Source organism: Bacillus rossius, chromosome 6 (assembly GCF_032445375.1).
Source record: "Bacillus rossius redtenbacheri isolate Brsri chromosome 6, Brsri_v3, whole genome shotgun sequence".
NCBI classification, from domain to species: Eukaryota; Metazoa; Arthropoda; class Insecta; order Phasmatodea; family Bacillidae; genus Bacillus; species Bacillus rossius.
Genome location: NC_086334.1, coordinates 63,720,375 through 63,740,075, shown reverse-complemented (window position 1 = coordinate 63,740,075; position 19,701 = coordinate 63,720,375). Strand labels below are relative to the sequence as shown.

General features: G+C 38.6%; 2 protein-coding genes across 4 annotated transcripts in view; one reads left to right on the top strand and one right to left on the bottom strand.

Moving 5' to 3' along the window:
* Positions 1-7,833, top strand: part of LOC134533559 (integrin alpha-9-like) — a 192,959-nt gene extending 185,126 nt beyond the window's left edge. Inside the window, exon 24 of the mRNA XM_063371095.1 lies at positions 6,940-7,833. Coding sequence (XP_063227165.1) covers positions 6,940-6,978 — 39 coding nt within the window. The 3' untranslated portion in view covers positions 6,979-7,833. The remainder of the gene's footprint in view (positions 1-6,939) is intronic.
* A 3,004-nt stretch (positions 7,834-10,837) lies between these two features.
* The window catches only part of LOC134533262 (lipid storage droplets surface-binding protein 1), a 103,224-nt gene continuing 94,360 nt past the window's right edge, over positions 10,838-19,701 (bottom strand). For all 3 annotated transcript variants that reach the window (XM_063370697.1, XM_063370698.1, XM_063370696.1), the window contains exons 7-8: positions 14,613-14,723; positions 10,838-12,475 (exon numbers count right to left, since the gene is read on the bottom strand). In XM_063370697.1, the coding sequence (XP_063226767.1) occupies positions 12,284-12,475; positions 14,613-14,723 (303 nt within the window). In that variant the 3' untranslated portion in view covers positions 10,838-12,283. The remainder of the gene's footprint in view (positions 12,476-14,612; positions 14,724-19,701) is intronic.

Below are 19,701 nucleotides of genomic sequence, written 5' to 3'. Positions count from 1 at the left end.
TGCCAGACCTAGAAGAAAAAAGGCGTCGACCGTTAGAAAATGACTTAACTGAGAAGGGCTTGTAAACCCATAATTTGTAATTTGCTAAATTTTTGGTATATTTATTTGCATGTTAAGGTGTGTCAATTTTTTGCTAGATTTCGCCTATGTTAATTGGTATTTACAGCGGTGATACGCCCGGTGCGTATCTATATTTGTATTTGTATTTGTATTACTATGTTCTTATATATTTTTAATGCCTTTTTGGTAATTATATTTAATTTTCGGAGCTCCGAAGTATATGATCAAATTATAATTTTTTGGGGGAATTGTTAAAGTATTTTTTTAGTATTATTATAAAGCTATTTTTTATAAGTAGTAATAGGGTATGTATTTTAAAATGGATGCGCCGATTTGTGATGAAAAGATTTTATGATATATATATATATATATATATATATATATATATATATATATATATATTAAATGTTGTCATATAAATTTTGCGTCTTTTTAACTTGCTGCCTCCTCTCACTGTTCGCAACCTTTTAGTATTTTTTAAGCTTGCAATTAGTTTGGGTTTTAATATATTTTTGGGTTTACCTGCGCTCGCGGTACGTGGCAATATGGTAGTTTTACTGTGTCCCGGTTTGCGGAAGTTGTTTGGTTTGCCCTGTGTTAAGCTCAAACTTTACAGTACAATGCGTAGTACTAAATTCAATGAGTGCGAAAGAGAGGCATCGACACGGGCCGACGCGTGAAACAAAATATTTTGTATGAATAATTAACATAATTAGGAGTGCCGATCAACTCGGCTCGCGCGCGCCCGGTGGCGCGGCGTGATGCGATGTTGCCGTTCGTATGTAAACAAACAAACGTTATAAAGAGCTCTGTCAGTGATTTCGCAGTTTTTCTTTTAAATAAATATTAATAAATAGTTGGTGCGCAAAATTTTAGATAAAAATGGGACACTATAGTGTGTCTGACACATGTAATGAATGAATCATAGATCAGATCTCAACCCGCTCTACCGGCGACCCGCCTCCGCGGGCTGCCGCCCGGGGCGGCCCGCCCCCTCCGCCCCACCCTCGCTACGCCACTGATCCGACAGCCCTGCCAAACTTATTGTGATAGTTATAATATATATAATGAATTACCAGAAATAAAATGACCAACATTAAGTACTGTAAAAAAGGAAAGGAACCTATAAATTCAATTCGTGATACCATTTAAATTGCTATAATTAAATTTAACGTACGTTGGTGACATTTGCATACAAACACTCTTACACTATACTTAAAATAAACCAAAGTCCCATAAAGTCTATTACGGAGGAGGGGAGGGTGGAAAAACGAAATAGTGACGTCCTTCAGTCTAGATAGTTCTACCAGCAATTTCCATCGCCGTACTCTGTTTTTAAACACGTCGCCCGCAAGTCAAACCAGCCGAACCAAAAGTACAAATCCAGTTCTCGCACTTACTTGTTCTAGAGGCATACCTCTGTAGTCGGTGTCCGCCGGGGTCGGATGTAAACCCCGCTCACCGTTTAGCGCCTGTAGCATCGCGCTACATTGATGACCAGTGCACTAGGCCCACGATATCGCATTCCCATATACCACCACTGGTGTTACTTCGCCGAGGGTATCGAGGCATTACCGTCATCTTCAATATTAATCACGTAACGTCACACTCGTAGCTCATCGCTGAAATGCAAATTCTCGTCTGCACCGAGTACTTCCGCGGCCGGCGGTCAAACATACACTTCCTGCCAAACAGCTGGCCGTCGCCTCACTCTCTCACGTCAGCTGACGTCACCCCCCTCCTCTACTGCCACCCCTCACTCCGCTCGATCGTTCTCGTTATTTCTAGCGGGTCCCACTACCGAATAAGAATAATAAGCGTACAATAACACAAGTATATGATTAAAAAATAACAATAAATAAATAATTTACATACACCATTAACTAGTATAATATTATAAATAATATTATAAAACAATTTACACATCTTAAAACAAACTTTACGCACCATAAAAGTAATAATAAAAATCAAGACGACTGAGGCCGCCACAAGTGGCCTCAACCACCCCGACAAAAAAAAATAAAAAAAATAACTTCCTTGAGCCCTTTAACTATCAGGTCCGCGACACGTAAAGCCACCCAAAGAAACACGAACAAGAGAAGAAAGAAACGCGAAAAGACTAGGAAAGAAACTAGAAAACACTCGCAAACAGTAAGTAGACTCGAAAGCACAAAGAAAGGGCAAAAAGCACGACCTACAGCCAAAGTCTCAAAAAAGTTTTACATCACTCAAAAAAACTAAATTGAAAATTAAACGAGAAAAGTACTAAATAAATTGATTATTACAGAAAAATAACTTACAGTTTATAAAATCGGAAATTACAGTAAAAGCTTTAAAGCTACTATCCTAAAGGGTACTAACTTCCATAATATCCATTCGGAAAACAAACCCTTTTAAACAAGTGCTGTAGCAATCCAAAAAAACTTATCAAAAATATAGGTACGTATATAAAATGGCAAATGCAAATATAAATGTTAAAGGCAAAACGTATCCTAAACATTACATACTAAAAATCTAAAATTCTAAAACACCAAAAAAAGGTAACAATAAGTTTATGCCACATAGTTCCTTAACTTATTAAGGCAAACATTACAATGTAGATTTTTTAACAATTAAAGACACAGCGAAACTCCATTAACCATCTAAAGGCAGTAAAATGAGATTGTGAACAAACTTGATCAAAATTAAGCTGTCCAACACAAGTTCATCATAATTCCTCTGGTACGTTCCTATTCCTATCCGCCTTTGCCTTATAACAAAACTTTTCTACGTGGCCTTTTTTCCCACAATAATTACACTTAAACATACTATTGCCGCTATTCGGACAATTTACCTTATAATGCCCTTCCAAGCCACATTTACAACAAATCCTCTTATTACCCCCAGGGCCATTCGATTTACCCTGCACCCTTTCTACTTTATCATTCTTAAAGTTCCCTGAATCACGCCGGGCTTGCCACACATTTTCCACTTCTATAGCCCAGAAAAACAAATACCTTACTTTTGTAGGCCTCTGTACAAATGAGCATTCCCTTCTTTTACTGGCGTACATATTTTCAAGAATTATTTCTATTAATTCTTTATCAGTAAGCCCGGTCCCAAATACTCTATTCATGGATAATATACTTTCAACAAATACCCCTGTGTTTTCTTCCTCCCCTTGAAAACGGTACACTTTCTCTTTAATCAGTTTTTCCCTTAATCTACGAGGGAAAAGATTCTCCCACAAACTGGACTTAGTGTGCTCCCAATCCATACAATTTTCTAAACAACGAACCATTATCTGTCTAGCTACGCCTCCACACTTTCCTACTAAACACCTTAACAAGTCCTTATCTTGGTCAAAAATACCCAATTCCCTCACTTTTTCAGTTTCTACACAAAACTCAATCAACTCCCCAGCGTCTCCTCTTATAATTTTCGGGATATTGTTTACATATTCTACCAGTTGATTTTTCTCAATTTGATTCACCCAACCCATTTTTTCACTGATCGACCCACTAATCCCCAGTACATCCTCCTCTCGACCTTCGGGAAGTTCCACACGTAATTAGCTTTTCAAATGGGTTGAAAAAATTTTCCTGAGTCCGTCAATGTCCAGCTCCTCGGCCGCTACTAAACCTGCCGCTCGAATATTAGCCAACAATTCAGCTTTGCCTAAATTATATAACCAGCTTACGGCCATAGCTAGGCTGATCGTTTCAAGGATACTCAGAAGCACTATCACAGTAAGGACCAACAACAAGACTGCCGAAGCAGAGTGGCGCACTTGTGGCCAACCACCCTTATACCGGGGTAGTTGAACACGTCCGCACTCGCCACGCCAGTCCTGTATACGCGTCTCCACTGACATATTGATAATGAAAGTGTAGTAAAATTAACTTAAATAGACGCGCATGGACTGGCTTAAAATTTGACCAGTGCGCAAAAGGAATCATTAACGTACTAAATTGACCGACAGCCCTGCCAAACTTATTGTGATAGTTATAATATATATAATGAATTACCAGAAATAAAATGACCAACATTAAGTACTGTAAAAAAGGAAAGGAACCTATAAATTCAATTCGTGATAACATTTAAATTGCTATAATTAAATTTAACGTACGTTGGTGACATTTGCATACAAACACTCTTACACTATACTTAAAATAAACCAAAGTCCCATAAAGTCTATTACGGAGGAGGGGAGGGTGGAAAAACGAAATAGTGACGTCCTTCAGTCTAGATAGTTCTACCAGCAATTTCCATCGCCGCACTCTGTTTTTAAACACGTCGCCCGCAAGTCAAACCAGCCGAACCAAAAGTACAAATCCAGTTCTCGCACTTACTTGTTCTAGAGGCATACCTCTGTAGTCGGTGTCCGCCGGGGTCGGATGTAAACCCCGCTCACCTTTTAGCGCCCGTAGCATCGCGCTACATTGATGACCAGTGCACTAGGCCCACGATATCGCATTCCCATATACCACCACTGGTGTTACTTCGCCGAGGGTGTCGTGGTATTACCGTCATCTTCAATATTAATCACGTAACGTAACACTCGTAGCTCATCGCTGAAATGCAAATTCTCGTCTCCACCGAGTACTTCCGCGGCCGGCGGTCAAACATACACTTCCTGCCAAACAGCTGGCCGTCGCCTCACTCTCTCACGTCAGCTGACGTCACCCCCCTCCTCTACTGCCACCCCTCACTCCGCTCGATCGTTCTCGTTATTTCTAGCGGGTCCCACTACCGAATAAGAATAATAAGCGTACAATAACACAAGTATATGATTAAAAAATAACAATAAATAAATAATTTACATACACCATTAACTAGTATAATATTATAAATAATATTATAAAAAAATTTACTCATCTTAAAACAAACTTTACGCACCATAAAAGTAATAATAAAAATCAAGACGACTGAGGCCGCCACAAGTGGCCTCAAATTAAAAGGAAGCATCTGTACATAAATCCAAAAATACCTATACATAAAAGTTAGCACCATATGTGTAAACAGTAAATATTGAAATTCCCTAAAAGTAACATAATTAACACAATGTGGACACATGGACGTCAACCGCTAGTAGGTGTATAAAGTTAATATAGGGACACGATAGAGAATGGGGATTCAGGGATTCGCAACCGCCATCTTGGATGACCTTGACCTCTGCAATTATCGTAGTTGATCTTGACCTCTCGCTTCGAACACATTTCAGCACGTATGATCGTTTCGCTTTTCGTTACGGTCGTCAGTATCTAGCATCCCACTTCCTGGTCGCTATTGAAATTTCTCCTGCCCTCTCATTCCAGTTACGCTGTAGTCGTATCGGGATGGTAGGTGAACACTTAGACTTGGGCAGGAGAAGGCAGTGTTGCCACAGCTGTCTCCTAGATGGCACCAGTGGGATCCGAGCCACTAGCTACCCCCACTCCCCTACTCTCCATGATTGTCCGAGCTGACGTCACACGTCGGTCCTGCCGGCCGGGCATAACGAAACTGAAAGTGAAAGTGACTTGTTCTGCTAGATATAGCAACACTTGTAATTGAAACCAGAGCTCTGCAAGCGTACTCTGAAAAGTTACATATACATATAACGTAGTTACAAAGTGTGGGCAATAGTGCAGACTAAAATTGTATTGAAACTTGAGCAGTATATTCTTTATTGCAATTGTGCAATTGCTACTGAGGCCATTGTCACCGTGCGTTATCATTGTGAATGAAATATAATATCGAATCATATATATATATATATATATATATATATATATATATATATATATATATATATATATATATATATTTTTAGCTTATTAGAATTTATCAATTCACTCAACCGCTCAGGCATTCATTATCACTGCCCTAAAAATAAATGATGGGATTTAAATATTTACTTTGATGCGTGAACTACATCCTCCAAACCTGTGCATTGGGACTAGGTTGCAAATTAAATCACTCTGGAACAACGTTATTGCAATCATCGTCCCACAAGACCAGCAGCTGGGAAATGGCAAAAAATCCTCGTATTTTAAGTGAACACTATTTACAGTTAATATTTTATTTGCGATCGCCGTCACCCGATCTCAAGGTTGAGCAAACAGATAATATGTTGGTGTTGGTGTAACAATATCAGTGAGTGCGGAGAATCCGTCTCAGAAATAATACAAAATAATGTAGTGTACTCAGAAATGTTGAAATAAATTAGTGCCGGTAAAATTAAACAGATCAATTATTTTCTCATACATCTTAGGTGCCTATCCTTACTCTTTTTTGTATTTTAAATTGTATTTGTTTGAAAATCATAAATAACCTATTTATCGGTTTTGTAACATGATTATTAAAAAGAGATGTCTCTCTGTTTAAAAAATATTTATCTACCGAGCTAAGCTGGAGCGTGTTGCTAGTAAATTAACCCAACACTACAGCACTCTTTTGTCCAGCTCAAAGTTAGCTCGCTGCTGTTTCTAGCTATGTTTAGAACAGCGTGAAGAGAGGGTAAGCCTTCTTTTCACAGACGAGAGAGCCAAACGCCCGATCGTGCATCTTCGGTTTTTTTTTTATGTTCATTGTAAATAAATATGGTGATGTTGATAAAAGGATACTAATGGTAAGTTAGGTTAGGTTAGGTTAGGTTAGGTTAGGTTAGGTTAGGTTAGGTTAGGTTAGGTTAGGTTAGGTTAGGTTAGGTTAGGTTAGGTTAGCTACATTATAAATACTTTAAAACATTGTGGACGGTTGATTTGGTTGGGTAGCTACATTAAAGATACGGAAAAGAAGCATGAACTTCGGGGAACTTCGAGTTTTGGCTCTCTCGTCTGTGAAAAAAGGCTTCCCTGAAGAGAGTATCCCGCAGTCATTGTAACTGTGCATGTGTGTGTGTGTGCGTGCGTGCAGTATGACGACGACGAGGGCGGTGAACGAGAGACCCTGTGACCACACGCCACTCTGAATCTCACTTCTCTTCAACTTCCTGCCCTCAAGAGCGGGAGTGAGAGTGACCCGCATCAGGGAAGCAGTGAATGAGTTGGTGCTTCGTAGAGAACTGACTGTGGAGTTTCGCAGGAAAATGGCTGTGACAAATTTGCAATTATGATTTGTGATATTTCCTAGCATTGACATTTACATCACTTGACTGAAAATTTACAATTTTTACTGCTGTTTTTTTATATGATTTTTATGCTGTAGATGTGTGTAGCCATTCTTTATGTTCAGTGCAATACAGTAAGAAGTTAACTATAAGTTTGTTCACAAGTGGTGAATAAGTCAAAGCAAACTCAGTTGAATAATTTAAACTGGTGTTTAGCTTTAAATAGGGCTACTGAATTGTACAATTATTAATATAAATCATCGTCGTTTTATTGCTTTTAACTAACAGTTAAAATGATTAATGTTACAGTATTTTAAATTATGTCCGAAATTTCCAAATACCATATGTGCTCACAATTATTAATTTCTTTTTATTTTTGTGAAAGCTTTGTGGAGCAGAACTTAGGTTTTTGAAAAATCTGAAAACTCTCACAGGAAAATTTTTGTTTTATCATACAAATTTCTGCCCAATTTTTGACATCTTTAAAAGTAAGTTTCCTGTGTTTTTTTTTTATTTTACTTTACCTTTTAATATTATTGATTCATTAATCCATGTTTGTAATGAGTGTTTTTTTTTTCTTGTACATGCATGTTTTGATAATATTCGGTGACCATAAGATTTATAAAATAAAATCGATTTAAAATTTGAAAATTAATTTTAAAATAAATTTTATGAAAATAAAGCTGCTGCATTGTTTTTTATTTGTAAAACAGTTTATGTGGTTCATCCCTAGTGTTGTTAGTGTGTTGCATACAGGATAACTACAGAGTCACAATATGTTTGTACCAATGTGTTTCCTTTCTATTTGCTTACAAATCGAAGAAACTCTTTCCAATTTTTTAAAAGGCAAATAATTTAATTTATTTCAGTTTGTCTTAAAATTTGTTAAATATAATTTAAATTACGTGATAACCATAACATACGCTGTGGTTTAAATGTGTGAAATTTTAATTAACGTTGAATTTGTTAACTGTTTTATGAAATAACATTTATACAATATAAATATAACATAAATTTATGGTGTTTAGAGTGCCGGCTACCGAAACACCTAATTATTATAAAATAAAAATATTATTATGCAAAAAGTACAAATTTTATGAATTAGAATTTTCATAAACTTATACTTTTTTGGAAAAAGTATATACTGCACTATTAAACACCAGGATCTTGATATCCACTACTATTTTTTTAACATGATTTTATTAGTTTCACTTGTAACTATGTAATCAAATCTTGGAAGTCGATTTTACCCTACCACTAACAGTCGTATCGATTTGAAACTCTGCCAGTATATGTAATCTGGAAGACAATACAATAATTTCATGATTATGACCTTAAGAAATTGGGGTGGGGAGTTAAGGGGCAATAAACAATTCCTTTCAAGCTATGGGCAAAAAACTACAACTTTCGAGTTATGGGCAGTAACACTAACCATGCTTGCATATACATGAGGCCGGGGCATGGTGGGAAATTTACCCGGGGGTCGACTGCCCCCATCCTCTAAGAGGTCAACCCCCAAAATTTCGGAAATTTCAAAAATCTATTCTCTTTCGATTTGGAGTGTTTCCGAGCCATTCGGAGACCTCAGCCTCCCTCCTCCCCTTCAGAGGGGGGTTAATTTGCCCCCAATTTTTTTTAATTCGGGAAAATAGCTTCCGAGTGCTTCGGGCACCATTGAACTCCTTGAGGAGGGGGTTAATTTCCCCGATATTTTCGGGACTTTTAAAAATTGATTTTGTGGTGCATTTCAGGGAATTTATATAAAATAAGTATTTCAGTATGAATCAAGAAGTAGAAAAAATCTTTTAAAAACCTAAAAAAGACTAATTATACTAACTAAAAGGTAAAAAAAATTATTCAAATTAAGTAACTTGTTCAACGGTAATTGAATGAACAGCTCAGTATAATGTTTTTTTTTGAATAAACTTAAAATAATAATCAAGTAATAAACAAAACCATTTTAATTAATAAAAAAAGCTTGGGGTGCTTGATATCAGTTGTCTTAAATTATCTACCACTTATGACTAATCATTAAAAAAATTACGTTATTCAGAGTTGCAGTACATTCTGTTGCAGTTTGAAAAATTAGGTAAATTTAAAATATATATATATTTTTCATTTTCATACAATAAAAGCGTGTTTATTAAGGTTTTTAAAATATAATTGTATTAATGTTCGAGAGAACTCGCTGCTTTGTACTCCAGATTACATGCAATTTTTTCTTGTTTATTTTATAACCATTATCATATTTTTAGTATTTTATGGAAAACCCCTTACCATAACACCAGATCTTCAATTGCTAACCATCCCTAAAGATGGCTGCAACCAGGCATGCCAAAACGTCGAGCAAATTCAACATTTTCACAGAAGTGGTTTCAACCCGGAAGTCAAGTTATTAGTTGGGTTTGTGGGACGTAGGCTACTTACCATCCATGGGGTCAAAATTAACACAACTTGTAGAGAAATAATATATAAATATGTATCGCAAAAAAAAAACTAAAACTATCTAGAACTACCAAAAATACACTTGATAAGAATTTTAAGTTTATTTATCCAATAACTCTACACAAAAAGCTCCACTTTAATCTAAACATTCCTGATTTCTTTTTTCTTTTTTTTTTTTGGATTCCCAACTCTCAATAAAAATAGTAGCTAGTATGTTAAAGCTCTTGGAAATAAGAAAGTATTGGATGAAGAAAAATGGCTGGCTGCCAAATCATAAAATAATAAATTAACAACCCAATAAGGAAATATTTTAACAAACCTCCAAGAATAAATAATACTCTGCATAGCTTAGCATGAGAAAAATACTCCACTGACTTGTACACGAAGTGTGGTGTCAGTGTCAGGTTGCCCAAGAGGATCGGTAAAATATGACAGTTTAACTCCAGACAAGGAAAAATGATAGTTAATGTTTTGTCAGTGTGTGACAATTGATACACCTGTAAAGAGTATGTGGCTTTTAATTCATTAATGTAGTATTTCCTATTTTATAGAAAATTTTTAAAACAGAATTGTGAAACATTAACATAACGGTATTTTATAAGTTTTTCCATTTGTTTTAAAGATATAAAACTTTGTTGTTAATTGATATAAACCAATCTTAAAACTAATATTACTTGAAACTAAACAAAATATAACAATAGAAAAGTTTAATATAACTAATATACTTCATTAAAAAAAGCAAAAGTTATAAGTCGGTTTTTGCGGAAACCAAACTGATATTACTTAATTTAAATTTTTGCCAAAACCAGAAAGTAACATTTGAAAAAGTGTGTTTATTTGTTTGGTTTTATTTGCGAAATTGGAACTGTTCTTAATTTTTCTGTGTTTTAGCATGGCGATATAATTTTTTTTTAAAAATTTATTAGTTGTTGTTAACAAGTAATTAAATTAATCATTGAGCTACCAACTTTCATGGTAAAAATTCATCAAATAAAAATTCCCAGCTTATCTAGATATTCTATTTTTATTCAGCACAATCAATTTACTGTGTCACACATAAAATGTAATGGAAAACTACATTGTAAATAAGAATGTATTACAATTTATTTTAGATAAACTTAATATTTGTTTGATGACTTCGGTGGTGACAATTTCTTTGTCTTAAAAACAAAAATTACTTAACATAAATAAAATTTATACATATTTACTTAACACTAATACAAATAAACTGCACAGAAAGAAAAAAATAACTTAGTGACATTGAATGTTCAATCCACAGATGACTTTATTACTTTCAGACAAACCTTAGTACAAAAGTAAAAAAAAAAAAATAATTCCAGGAATCATATTCTTTACAAAATAAACCATAAAATTTTATCAAAAAGTTCACAACTTCTAGAATATATAATTAATGGACCTTTACAATTTAAAAAAAATGTCTTTAGAGTAATATTTTTTTGTAAATTCGGAATTGCGTATAACAAAATATTCATGAAGATTTATGTGACATTTACATTCCCAAGATTTAGCCAATTTATGTAATTAGTTAATATGTCAAAGGCTTATTTATCTTTATTATAAACTATCGTAATATTTTAAGTAAGATTATTTTACAAGGTGATAATAATTTTTAGAAATATCTTAACTTATAATTAACTATTTTAATATAGTTCCAGTAGTTACCTAGTACTATAATGATTCAAGTTGTAAAATTGTACAAAACCTTAACTGGAATGACATTTCGTACTACTTATAAACCAATTACTTTAAACATAGCACGACTTGCTTTTCAAACAACGCAAAAGTGACTGTGCATCGCACATTCAAACCTTTCCTACTTCAGTTTGCTATTTTACTTGAATTGTTTAACCGCAGTTGATAAATAAAAAAGAAATCCTACTTGCAATTTGGCACAGCGTTTGAAAAGAGCGCAGCCATTCTCTCGTGGAGGCGAATGAGCTACGTGTCAGTCTTGGTTTCGGAGTTGTTCAGTCCACAGAGTTGAGGTTATTGGGGGTGTTGTTTGCGTTGTTTGCGTGCTTGTCTGGTCTTCCCATGCCGTCGCACTTGCCATTCTGCAACACACGCCACACACTGAGAGAGTCGAGTCCTGGCTACATCTGGGGCGTCCTGATCTTGGGCCCGCACGATCCTCTCTGACACGGACACGTAGGCCTACATCCCTCCGGCTTCAGCTTGGCTTCCAGACGGCTTCCACGATTGACAACCGTGTGTTGTACGATTCACGTTAATAATATGCTCAGTTAATTTTTTTTATTTTTTATTATTGTCTACCAAATATAATTTTTCCTAATTTATTTAGGTCTAAATTTGGATACTAAATTTACTCTAAATATTAAACACTTAAAAATACTTTGAATCAGTGACTTTTGCATATAAGTAAAAAAAAAACTGCTTCATTGATTACCATTAAATGCTGTTTCAAAATATTCGATGTCAAATATGTAACATAATTGATGTAATATAAACAGTTTCGTATTAAGAGTTATGTAGTTTGTATTGACACGTAGCTTTTTTTTTGACATGTTCGTAATTCAGTGTTCATGTCGCGCTTATCAAGAAGTGTATAACGAAATGGGATAAAGATTTTGCGAGGATAATGTACAAGCTAAGCAGTGCCACAGGATAAATGAAGGAAGTGTCGGACTTGCCAAGTATAGCCAGGTCTCGACACCATTGCACAGGCTAGCCACACAGTTGCTTCCTTTTAGAATGGTCTGTTTTGGCGCGGAGCCTGTCGGCACACGACAAGTGGACAGTGAGCACCACATAGCACTGGACCGCACAGCCATAGCGCACCGAGACCACTGCTCGCTCCTGCATCTTGCTCAGCGCCGAGCCCGCTGGGCGTGTGGCCGTCTGCCCTTTCACTTCCACCTACACGCCAACAGAGAGTGTTTCAGGGCCTCGCCCACGCTGCCAGCACGCCGCGACCTGGTCTCCATGGTCACCAACACCAGCTTCCGTGCACACACTGACTGCAGAGTCGCGTGGACACAGTTCTCCTTGGTAGTATAGGAAAGTATGTCCGGCGCCTGGCGCTGGCGCGAGGAGCTGGAGCCGGGTCAATGACCGACCGCTCCGATGGCACGGCGGCCATCTTGGATGGCCTTGACCTTGGTGGCCATCTTGGATCCGTCATCGTCGCCATTTTGTTTTCTCAAACATTCCGCCATTTTGTATTCCGCCATTTTGAATTATGACATCAACATTGCAATTTCCGTTACGGCCGCCAGGCGCCGAAAATACTTTCCTATACTACTCTCCTTACACTACCAACTTAATTTTTCAGCCCTCTGAAACATTCCGCAGAATGGAAAGACATACCTACAACATATTGAGTGCAGTTTCACAAGCAGTGTGCATGGTGCCGTGACTTGTGCTTTTTTTTTAACGCATCAACGAGTAATTCTTGCGTCTGGTTGTGCTAAACATCTTTCTACGTGCTGGTATAACGTGTGCTCTTTCAGGAAGAAGGATTTCCTCTGAGGTAACTGAATGGCTCTCGTCATTACCAGAGGAGAATAAAAATAAAAAACAAATGTAACAGGTTTAAACCTCCACAATTGTGTTTACTTTTGTGATGCGTCGTACTGAGGAACCTGGGCCCTGCATCCTGAAGCTGTAGGAAGTACACACGCCGTACCACAACAGCCAGGATCTTTAGTAAAAGCACCGATGGATCCGATTCCCTCAGTTCTTTTCGGTTCATCCAATAAGCTTTCACGCGCTATTCCATACTTAGCGCAACCACCCTCATAACGTTTCTCCAGTTATACTGTTATTTCATGTCCGACTCACTGTTAATTCAATTAAAAGTTACCTGCAAAGCAGTTATAAATTTCGAACAAGCAGAACTACATAACAGATAATGATAGGTGTAACTTTTAATAGAAACTGTTTTCAAATATTATTTCGTTTCTTTGAATCAAAACTATTTTAAGGAATTTTCAAATGAAAGACACCACTAGTCAAAATTAGTCAAATTTAGTCAAAATTACGTATTTACGTCAAGGTTACCGCAGTCACTACAGTTCTCAGAAACAAATACACCAGATTGTTGTTTTACTTTGCACACAGACGATGCAGAAGAGGTTGTATGCTGGCAAAACGTTGTCTATTACTACTAAGTCCACCTGCACATAAAGAGACTCTGCTGTTCAGCTGCAAACGCGCTTCTTCCGGCGACTAGTCCACGCTGCAAACAGTAAAGAGGTTCGCAAAACACGCCACGTCAGAGGCCACTCAAATAGACCAAGCGACTAAGATCACCAGTATAAGATCAGATCTATAGGAAAAGCAATCGTTACTGCGTATCTTAAGAGTGTTTTAAAGGGTTGAAATTAAAAATGGTTTGGCCGCAAAATGCAGAAGGGAAAAAAAAGGCCTTGGATAAGTGGAGTTCTGCGCGAAACTTTCGGGTAGTTTTCTATAAACTGAACAACATTTTATGCTTTGACCATAACATTTTATTACAGCGTTTTATTAAAACAAACTGTAGCCACATCTGCAATTAATTTTTTTTTATTTTTAGTTAGCTGAAAATCACACATAAATTTGATTCTTTTTAGCAATTTATTTTAACATATTTACCAATATTATGCTAAAAAAAATCAATCAATCTTTCAAACAATACTTTTTTTTTACATTTACGAAAAGAATTCCGTTCCCATAACTACAATAGAGAGCATTTAAGTGACAGTATGAAAAACACCAAAATGTTTTCCTCACTTAAAGGTCGGTCCAAACGCATGCGCATGAAAAACTTTATACATGATGAAATAAAAATGCTCCTTTACATGCACAAAACTGTAGTTCAATATATTTAAAAACGACCAACAACTTACTTTGCAATGCTAATATACACAGTGAGATTAAATATTTAGTTCTTGGGGTTTCCGTGTTTAGTTGAAGTGTTCCATAGATTTTACTGCATGAATCACTGCTCGATGAAACGAATATCTGGCAACATTTTCACATTGTTACAGCGTCCATCCACCTGTGCTTGACTTACCAGAACATGCGTGATGTAAGTGTTGATCTGGTCGACGATGTGCTGGAACTTCACCACCTGATCCCTGACCTGGGCGATGGCTTGGTCCTTGGGCTTGTCCAGGTGCCAGGTCTGCAAAACACACCTTGGTTTGTTAGTGACGCAGTTGCAACTGTCCAGAGGAGTCCCAGCTCAGTGAGTGGCAACACTGCTCCGCTGATAGGGGCTCGAGGATCTACAGGCTTTGGTCGGATCACGGGCTCTCTGGTTTCTCTGAGGGTCCCAGGGACCTGGGTAAGCGAGTAGTATACGAATTGGGTTCCTGGCACAGGGTTCAGGGTGTGTGTGTGGCAGTTTCTGCTGCCTTGGAACCTACATACCCGATTACGTCACGGCGGCCGTTTTTGATGACGAACTTTGACCTTGACCTTTGACCTTCAAATTTGCCAAAATTTGCCCAAAATTCCTCACAATTTGCCAAAATTTCTATTTTTTTGGAAAACAATCCCGCCAAAAATTCTCAAAAAATTCCACAATTCAAAAATGTGGATTTAGAAAACCTCAGTTTTTTTATATTAATGTGACACCAGCCATCTTGTCATTTGGGCACCATCTTGTAATTGAGTAATTATTTAGCTATAAATTCGGGAAAAATTCCAAAAACACCAAAAAAATTTACAATCAATTTACAAATTGATTCGATCGGTTCCTGTCCTTGGTTCGATACTTGATCGATGCAATAATGTTTAATTTTATGTAAAAAATAATAATTTCAATAAATCATGTTCAAAATCATAAAAGAGAATTAAAATTCTCTACTATCAGCCTTCAGTTAGCTGTTAAGACCGCCATCTTGGAAATTTGTATTTGTGGACTCATACATTTGGAAATAATTCTAATAGCCTATTCATCGAAAAAATCACTCATCAATTAACTGATTGAATCGATGGTGGGCAATGCACAAAATGAAGTAATTTAATTTAAAATACCACAAACATGACAGGTTCAAGAAATAAAACACAAGTTCTTTAACAAACATAAATTTTATTACATAAATTCTACACTACTATAAGTACAAAAAACACAGGCAAATTACTTAAGTCTGATATAACCTAATCAAATTCTGTTCAAGATTTATTTTCACATTTAATTTTGTGTTTTAGAAGACACTGTATAGCTGTTAGTCCCGATTTTCGAGGTTGATTAGCAAAATACTTAAAGCACATGTTACACACAAATCTTACGTCCATGTTTTGTAACCTGAGGTCTCGCAAGTCGGGAGAAGTTTTTGATGTAGCAGTAGTGTAAAGCATTGCTTTCATTTGTCACAAGCAACAAATCAAAATGATCTTTTCTTTCTTGTTTAGTTACCCACCTTATTATCCTTATTCAACACATATACATTAACTGAAACTTCAGGGTTATTTTTCTCGAAAATTTTTATCTGATTTAATGGTGGCGGATAGTACAGACCATCAAAGTTGTACTTATTCTCCAAAGCATAATACCTCTTATCAAAACCGTTTTGATGACTTCCCTCGACAAATCTTGCCAAAATACTCAATTTAAAACAAAACTTATCCTTCAAGTTTAGGCAAGTGACTACTGCTCTTTCGTTGAATATTGCCTCAGGTAAAGCAATTAATGATGATGTCTGATGGTATGGAAGCATACTAGCACTTGTTTCTTTTCCTATGCACATAACCTTGTGGCTATCCAGACTGTCTTAATGCGAAAAAAACCTTTTCGCATTTGTCGCACTTATATGTCTGCAGGATATAAGATGTCTTTTCAAGTTTTCATGTCGTACAAATTGTTTATTACACTTGTTACAATAAAACTCTGTTATTTTCAGTAAATTATTTTGACACCCACTCTTTTCATGTCTGCGCGCACTTGAAGTTCTAGTGAATGATTGGCCACAGTATTTGCACTGACGCGATGAATGCTCTTCATTCATTGAAGTCTCCAATGTTGCCCGGGGAACTTCAGCTGATGATGGAACAGCACATATCGTTCTCTCCTCTGCAGTCGATGGTGCCGATGTCGTTAAGATCTCCACGGCTGTCGACACCGCTGTCATTGAGCTCTCCGCTGTCGCTGTCATATCTGTTGTTGACGTTGGTGCCACCAGGGTCCACGATGTTGATGGTAGATAATTCATCCAGGTCGACATTAGAACAGTAACTAAACTCGCTAAACTTATTGAACAGAGCCGCTCCGTACTGCACCGCGGCCAGAGGTGTACTGAGGGTCCAATTTTTTTTTATTTTTCCTAGCCTAAGTTAATTCTAAGTGTGTAGGGGAGGGTCCAGGTTAGGGGAGGACCTAAGTGTGTCTCAGGCCGAAGCCTATACACTCTACCATGCGGGTTTTTAACCATGCAGGACAAGGGCGCGTGCATCATGTGCTTATTGGGGTTTATTGGCCAGCCATGGCTGCAATTGGCGCCATGACTGACGCCCCATTGGTCGCCTAGCTTAAAAGCTAGCTAAGTGTGGCCCAGGTAAAACCTGCATAGACACAGGGAAAACCCTGGGCCGGTTCATGCGGGGATCAATTAACATGCATTAAGCAAGCAGGTAACTACTGGACAAGAGGAAGAAGGGTCCAGGTAAGAAGAGTTGGAGGGGCTGAAAATCAACCTTGGTGGAGTTGGGTGCTTGGGCCTTGCGGCCCGCATTTAAAGTTGGGAGCTCCTGGGTTATTATTAGCCAGGGGCGCATGCGCCCCCAGGGGCGGGCGACTTCACGTCAGCCCAGCCACAGCTGCCCAGGCAGACACAGTTAAGACAGAAGCGGGCAGACGAGCCAGTAAACCGGCTCGAACTGCTGGCTCTCGGTGCGAAAGGCAGCCTGACGTTGCGCCATCTTCATCTTCCTTCTTCAGGTCAACAGCAGTACTTTTCAAGCCAGGGTGGGGGGAGGGAACCAACCTCGCCACCCAAAATCCCCGAGACGGTTGAAGGTCGCGCCGCTCGAGGCTACTGCTGCCACACCTACAGCAGCCCCAGCTGAAGGTTCCTGATGTCTTCCTTCAGAGTTCCGATGCATTTCGATTCCGTTGCGCGCGCAGCAGTTCACAGCCCCGCAAGTTCCAGCCCGCAGTTCGTCTACACTTCGCTACTAAGGCACATCGAGCTCCCCTGCGGTGCCTTCGCCGACGAAGCTGCTTCCTGCCACGCGCCGAGCTGCATTCAGGCTACCTTTCACACCGACAGCCGTAATAACGACTCCGCAGGCCGGCCATTGGTCCGCGGACTGCTATTGGTTATTCACAGCCACCCCAGCGAGATTGCAACTCTCGGGCTGGGCTCCCGTATCCGCCACCCGCGGGACGCGGTCGGTAGCAGTTGGCGCTGCTAGGCCGCCCCCAGCACGCACACAAAACCAACACGCACTGCCAGCCTTCGGTTACCCAATAGGTCGCAGGGAACTCCCAGCCAACAGCCCGCGAGAGAGATGCGCACGCCCCGAGAGACGACCACCGACCGAGGGTCCAGTCGTCTGAACCTCGCTTATATACCCACGGTCTACTGGTATACTACATGAGTCAAAATATTGACTGTATTTAAAGTTAATTTTTTATTAGGTACCTTCAAATTATAGAAATAAAAACACACAAGTTCATGTTTTACACATTTATTTATAAAAATTACACATATGCATATTAGGTTAAGGAATTAAGCATTTTCGCAAGCAAAGTCTTTAATGCTGCACGAACGACCTCGTCGACTCCGGTTCCAACTGGTTCATCGACTCTGGTTCCAACTGGTTCATCAACTCCGGTTCCAACTGGCTCGTCGACTCCGGTTCCAATTGGCTCGTCGACTCCGGTTCCAATTGGCTCGTCGACTCCGGTTACAACTGTTTCTTCGACTCCGGTTCCAACTGGTTCGGTGACTCCGGTTCCAACTGGTTCGCAGGTCACGGGATCAGGAACACAGGTTTCCAGCTAGGCATCTGCGCCTTCGACAACTCCGGCAAGACATGGTCGATGACGTCCATGACCACGTCTTCGCCTGGGCTTTTCCTCAGTGCTAGTTGGAACAGATTCACTGCCTGAACTTTGACGACGAGATGCACGACGTTTGGACGTCTGCGTAGAAGCATTACAGGTCGCAACAGGTTGCAACACACTCATATTTGGTGTTGCATGTGCAGAAGAGGCGACTATCTCAGCGATGCTAGCAGGAAGGATTGTATGCGGTCTCATGTGATAGACGGTACAGTTTCCAGGTTCGCAACAATCTAATAGCTACTGAGTCAGTTCGTAGGACACAGGAAAGTGCGCAAACTGCCAATGCTGAGCACCTCCATCACAGGTTTCTGTATATGTACGTAGATACCCGACATCCCAGTAGCTGTACTCGACACTGCTGAAGCTAGGTCTTACGCTCACGTACAGGTTATCAGGATGAAACATAAACATCTTCTTGCAGGTCGAACGACAACTGAAGGTACGAATGGTGGCACGCCTTTTGTATATACAGGCTCCTGCTAACACTGTGTGTGCCATTTCTGCATTAGCTGCGAGTTTGTACAGGCACATACTCGTTCAAACTTGTCACGTGGCTGCACATCATAAATTGTACTAAGCTTCCGCAGGGAAGGACAGCTATAGTCGATTTGTAGGTCTACGATTTCAACTGATGCATCACACAACTTGCTCAGCCATTTCTTCTGCTCAGGTCCAGCAATGTAAATTATTTTGTTTTGAAATAATAAATCTTCAATAGTGTTTTTCACTTGGTGGTATGGAATTTTACCTTCGTCCCACTCAAGGCCATTAGAGTATTTACATAACCATTCATTTGTACGTTTACTTTTTTCGTCTAATAATTTCCAGGGATACGGAGGTCGAAATGTGCGGGTTCGAGTCTTGTCGCCGGAGGTGACGCTAATTTCCTTGAGCACGAATACGTGTTGGCTCTGGAAACCTTGCAGGTTGCAGTACATATTGACGCTAGCAATGCTCGGTCATAACTAAATTAATATCGCAAACGAATCAGTATTTATATCAGAATTTTCACAAGTTTGTCTCGACAACTATACGATGCAAGCCGATTGTGAAGTATCAGACAAAAATCATAGGTGTTTGGTGGAATATT